General features: G+C 42.5%; 1 protein-coding gene across 1 annotated transcript in view; it reads right to left on the minus strand.

The window, feature by feature from the left end:
- SPTBN1 (spectrin beta, non-erythrocytic 1) overlaps nucleotides 1-5,956 on the minus strand; it is a 185,075-nt gene that overhangs the window by 56,622 nt on the left and 122,497 nt on the right. Inside the window, exon 4 of the mRNA XM_023532837.1 lies at nucleotides 45-218. Within this exon, the coding sequence (XP_023388605.1) occupies nucleotides 45-218 (174 nt within the window). The remainder of the gene's footprint in view (nucleotides 1-44; nucleotides 219-5,956) is intronic.

Genomic DNA, 5,956 nt, shown 5'->3' on the forward strand with positions numbered 1-5,956 from the left:
TCGTACCCTGGAGGAAGGTAGACTCCCCGGGCCAACTCCCTTACCTGGAAGCGCAGGATGATGGTCCAGATGAGGCCAAGGGTCAGCCGGTGGTTCCCATCCACGATATCATGAGACCCCATGTTCTCAAGATGGACTCTTTGTTCCTTCAGGAACTGAAGGGCCTTGTCCACGTTTTCCAGGCAGTGGATGCGCATTCGTCCCTTGGTGGGTTTAGGCTAGAAATGAGTGAGCCAAAGGTGAAAACGGATCATCGAGCGGGGCAGAGACAGGCCCAGAGCTACTGCCCACAAAATTCACATGTGCCCATTCATGCAGCTCTCTCCTACTCAAACCAAACCATTAAAAACCACGTGTGCTCACTCAGTCCAAGGACAGTATTTATCTAACAGCCTTAGAAAGTTTACTCAAGGGACGGTAACCAACCACTCGAGTTTTTGTTTTGTTTTGTTTTGAAATCATGGAAGCTACACAATTTACAAATGTGCACAGGAACTGGAAGTTTAGAGAAAAAGGAACCCAATTTTTGCAAAGAATTTCAGAGATACTGCTGTCGCCCATACAATCTTTTGCAGATGAATGGCAAAGCGTCCCTGAAATTTTTCTGGCTGCTTTAAGCTAAAAACAGGTTTGCCACCTGCTGGTTTGGGTGGTTTCCTAGGGGTGGCTCAAAATGAAACAAGGGGACATACCACCAATTCACCACGATCAAGAGAATCAGATGGTTTTGTGAGGATGACAGACTAAAAGGGTGTGGCTTATTGAAAATAAAGGAGAAAAAAACAGTCTAATTTGGATACCCTACATGTCTCTTCCTTTTACCCAGTTATATCGAAATTCAAAAAAAGTCCTTGGAAGGTGAACATTTTAAATAAAGCAAAAGATAAACATACACATAGACACAGACACAGACACAGACACACACACACACACACACACTTTTCAATGGGTCTCTACAATCTACTGTGTTGAGAATAAGCTCATGTCCTCCCCAACCTGGATCCATCCATCCCCCCAAGCCTATTTCCCATCACTCCCCCTCTATCAGAAGCTGCACCTCAGGCTGATCTCACCATTTCACAAAGACTACACCAGGTTGTGCATACCCTGCTGGCCAGAAGAATGTACTCAGCCTGGCTGGCTTGGTGGCTGCCATCCTATCTTCCCAGTGACTTCTTGGCCATCTCACCATAGCCCACCCACCTTTCAAGCTCAGGTCAAGGCATATCCTCCCTTCGAGGAGACATTCCCAGCTATTCCAGTTCTCACAGGTCACCCTTTTCTCACAACTCTATACATTTATGGTTTGGACCACAGAGTTCAGGAACTGATTATAATGTATCTTATATTTTTGATGTTGTTTCATGTATTGCTTTTATTACTTCCAACTAGACCACTGGATTCTTGAGAGGAGGAATGATGCCTTATAATTCTGCTAGGTTCTCAGTGGCCTCTGGTTTATTCAGAGCACAAGGCCCACATGGAGTGAACTGAACACAGACAGACTGGGCGCGGTGTATGTTATATGAGCTGGTGTCACTGGGAAAGGCAACGAACGACTCGGCAGCTGAGGGCACAGTAAGCCCCGCGGTAATGTCTTGCCTGTTTCCCACTTCCCCCGACAGCTGAGATTCTCAGTTATTAGCCACATGGAAAACATCCAAAGGGAAGATGACTTGGGTAACAAGTGGCCATTTTAAGTACCCAAGTCTTAGATTATGTCATTTTTTTCTTGACTTTCTCTTCCCTTACAACAAAGAAATAGTGAGCATAGAAGACTGTGTTTTAACCCTGAGGAAATAAGATTATAAGCAGAGGCCTTACCACAAGTGGCAGATTCTATTTTCAAATAGCAATGGAAAAATAAATGTCTCTAAAAGTCAAGCTTTTCACACTATTATGATAGCTTTCCTTACAGACCACCTGTCCTTCCCAAAAAGAGATTTTCTCTCAGAAACATCACAATTAATTTATTCAGGTATGTGGGAAATGGTAGGATTTGTTATTTATGTTAGGTCAAGTGATAATGTTACATCAAAATCGAGCAATCTAACGGACATAATAAAAAGGTTAGAAGTAGAGCAGAAAGGGGTGGGCTCAAGCTCCATTTCTGTGGCAGACTCTGTATCTGATACTGGCGAGCTCTCTTTCAATGGCCTTCAGTTGGCCTCAGGCATTGTCACGCTGCTCTTCTCAGAGGGAGAGATGGGTGTGGAATTGCAGTGTCCCTCAAGTCCCTCAAGAGACAGGTGGGCCTAGTGCCCCTTGGGTAAGAAGTCACACAACTCTGCATCTGGTTCTCATGTGTATAACTCCAGTTCCTCTGATCTCTGATCAGCGGTAATTTCTCACGGTTGACAAAGTGACTATTCGCAGCAGCCCCTTATTCATCACATATCCAGGTGGCTCTGGATTCAACGAGGCTCCTGGTTAAAACTTTGTTCCAAGTTGAGGGATGGGGATGAACTGCCACTAAGAATGTGTGTGAGCTCTGACATAGGGGCCCTGACATTTCTCTTTGCTGTTCTGAAACCTTTCCCTCTCATCTCTTTTCAACGATTGTGTACTTGACTAGTGGGACAGTGGTCCATCCTCCACGTGCTGTTTCAATCAAAGAAAATTTCTTCACGCTGAGAACCGCAGAGCAATGAAGACAGAAGCATCCTCCTAACTGCAACAGATAAGTCTCCTAAGTCTACCTCCATGCAGGCAGAAAGGTTTATTTCCTAATTGAGGGAGATAGGAATAGTGTGGGTGAAATTACAGAAAGAGCTTGGGAAGAGAATAACAAGGAATAGATGGGAGGCCGTCATCAGGCATAACCACTGCTTCTGCAGACTTTTTCTTAAAAAAAAAAAAAAAAAAAAAAAAACCAAAAAACTCAATCTCAAACGTACATGAGACATTCAAGCCCCTAACATCTCTCCCCAAAATCTCAGTGGAAAGTATGCACATTTTTGCATGAATACGGGGTGCAAAGGCGTGGAGCGGGGAGGATGTGATAGGGGTCCAAACACTTTCCTAAAGGTTGGGGAAGTCTAATGCCGCATGGCAGGGACCCAATGCTGATGCTGACTGGCCATGCCAGATGAGCTAAGGATAGTTCACTCCAGACCTAGACACAACTTAAGTGCCCAGCAAGCACCAGAAACTCTATAGCATGAGACAAAAGAAGAAACTGAAATAAAATTGGCAAATGAACCTCTTTGGGTAAATGATTAGGCTCCTTTCAAATGGTTAAAAAAACAAAAGAAACTCACTGATTTCCAAAAGTCAGAGGAAATGGAAAGCTCTCAGGAGACTCCCTCCCTTTTTGGGAGCAATTCTCCCAAAATCAAACCAAGATGGGGTGAGGGTGGAGGGGTTGATGCTTTGTTTTCCTCTCCTAAAGTATATTTACTTTTTTAATTTTCCTATTGCTCCTGGCCTTTATATCTTTCAAAACATCAAACTAGTGGGCAAACCAGATCTACACAATATGCTTTTGTTGAGCAATTCACTGATGTTAAAATGCTTATGTTCATGTAACAATCTCCCCACGTTCTAGCAAATCACTGTCCTACTTCTTAACTGTTTACCCATAAGATGAGGATATATCAATAATTATCTCAAAGGGCTGCTATATAAGTGAAATAGTAAACTAATCGTTAAGGTGTTCTCAAACCCAGTATCTTTACTAGCAAAGGGCACCTCAAGTATTTTTCTCCCAACAATTAATTCCACTTAAAAAGGGGGACTCTCCCCTTTCCCTATGCTACTTGGGCTTTAAACTGTTTAGAAATAATATACCTTTCTGTAGACAATGGGAAATGTTTAGAACTCTTCCTCTAAGAGCCAGATAAGTTGACATACATCAACTGAAAGACAAATTTAAAAGCCAAAGCAAATATGCCCCCAAATACTGATGACACTATTACTCTTCTAATTCTGCCACCTCAAATAAAATTCTGGACTAGAATGAAAAGAAAAGCTGGTAGAGAAAAATGTGGTTGGTTGCTGTCCTGAGGGAGGAAGAGATGGAATGAGGGAGGGCAGAGGCTGTGAAAATACCTAAACCTCAATACTTGGGCTTCCCTTTATAGTAAGAACTCTATAATTCAAAGATGACTAGCAAACATGTCTGAAAAGCTTGATTTACAGAGATATTTTAAATGTTATTATTGCTCTGTAGCTAGTAACTTAAACTAGGCTAACTTAAACTGTGCAGTGGAAGTGTTTAGGAGATCTGCTTTATCACCTCACTATACCACCTTGACGTTTTTCAAGCACTTTCTCACCTTTCAACTGAAGAGCACTTACCTTCAGTGGCATATTAACCCCTTTTAAACCAGGAAAATAAACAAGACATGGTGAAGGTCAGATGATATGCTGATAGCACAGTATGAGGGGAGTAAAAACAACACTAAAACTTAAGTATACCAACTCCCAAGTCTTGTGTTCTACTTGCTTCAGAGGGGTTTTCTAAAATGTTTTAAGGCACGAGAACAATAATTATAAGAGATTAAGTTTAGGAAGTGTTAATGATCTCACAGAGCTATACACTGGTCAGGTAAGCTGTGTAGCTTGCAAGATCTAAAAATGATCAGCTGGCATTTACTGAGCAGTAACTCTGTTAACCTCTGTTAGGTGGTTCATATCTGTTATCACATTTAATCCTCACAATAACACTGTATAATAATAATTACTACTGTCGTTTTACAGATAAGAACACACTGGTTTAGAGAGATGACGCAATCCATGCGGCTAGTTAGTAGTATGTGGTGGGCCAGGGATCCAAAACTAGTTCTCTTTATGCTCTACCAAAAACCAAAGTGGCACGTTTCCACATGAAAGGAAATAAAAAGACTCAGTTCCCATCTGGCAGATAGTTATGTTTTTTTTGTTGTTTTTTTGTTTTTGTTTTTGTTTTTAAGAGCTATTTTTATATCACTAAACTTCCATCCTCTCAAAAGGAAGGAGAGGTAACAATGGAGAAAACTAAACACAATGAAACTCGGGAGAGGGGTTCATCTTTCAATAATAAACACTTTTCTTAAGCCTCGCCCCAAGAGTGGCTAATTCTGCCAAAAAAAAGGGGCATTCCCCATCTTGCTTCCATTAATTATTGTCAAATTCCTACTGTGACACAGGTTTGTTCCCAGGGCAACATATGCATTTCTGTCCTGCATGTCGTCTCTGATGGGGCAGACTGGAATGCTATTAATGTGGAGACAAGGATCAATACCAAACTCATGTGACTCGAAACAAGGGGGTTCTGCAGGCACGCAGGTGGTTCCTCTGAGGAAATGCCTATTTTTACTGATCCTCCTTTAAATAATTTTAACAAGCTTCCCCGCTCTTCCCACATCATGGACCGTGTTCCTGTGTTTTGCAGGCGCTTCTCCTGTTTCCCCTCTCTAAGGTCGCTTCTAGCCCTGTATCTTTATCAACCACAGCTCCATTCCAGGCTTTGATCTAGACCCCATCTTCTTTCTGACTTTGAAGGAGTAGGAATTACAGGGCTAAATAACCACCTCTAGTATCTAGTATCTGACAACCCTATTCTAATTGCTTATTAGAGCACTTAGTTCAAGCCCTGCCTCTGAAAAGCAATGTGGCCTTGGTCAAATTTGCCCAAGTGGACCCAATGCCCTTAGAAAGGAAAGATGAATCTGGATGGCTCCTTCCTGGCCCATGGCTCTTGTCCCCACTGCCCACCCAGTCTTGAGTCTGGGTCAATTATATACTGTGGGGTGTCACAATTTGCAGAACTATGGTATAATCACAAAGACAGTTTTTGTCAGAGCTGAGAGATGGAAAAAAGAAAACAAATGTTTCCTGGAGCCAATTTGGCCTCCTTGAAGACGACATAAGGGAGGATTCTTGGCAGGGTATTTTAGGAGGCTGCCGAATAGCTGAGCCACACTGTTCCACCCTGGTAACCCCTACTCTCTCGGGATTTTCTCCATGGGTGTCC

The sequence above is a fragment of the Pteropus vampyrus genome, unplaced genomic scaffold (assembly GCF_000151845.1).
Source record: "Pteropus vampyrus isolate Shadow unplaced genomic scaffold, Pvam_2.0 Scaffold91, whole genome shotgun sequence".
Taxonomy (NCBI): Eukaryota; Metazoa; Chordata; class Mammalia; order Chiroptera; family Pteropodidae; genus Pteropus; species Pteropus vampyrus.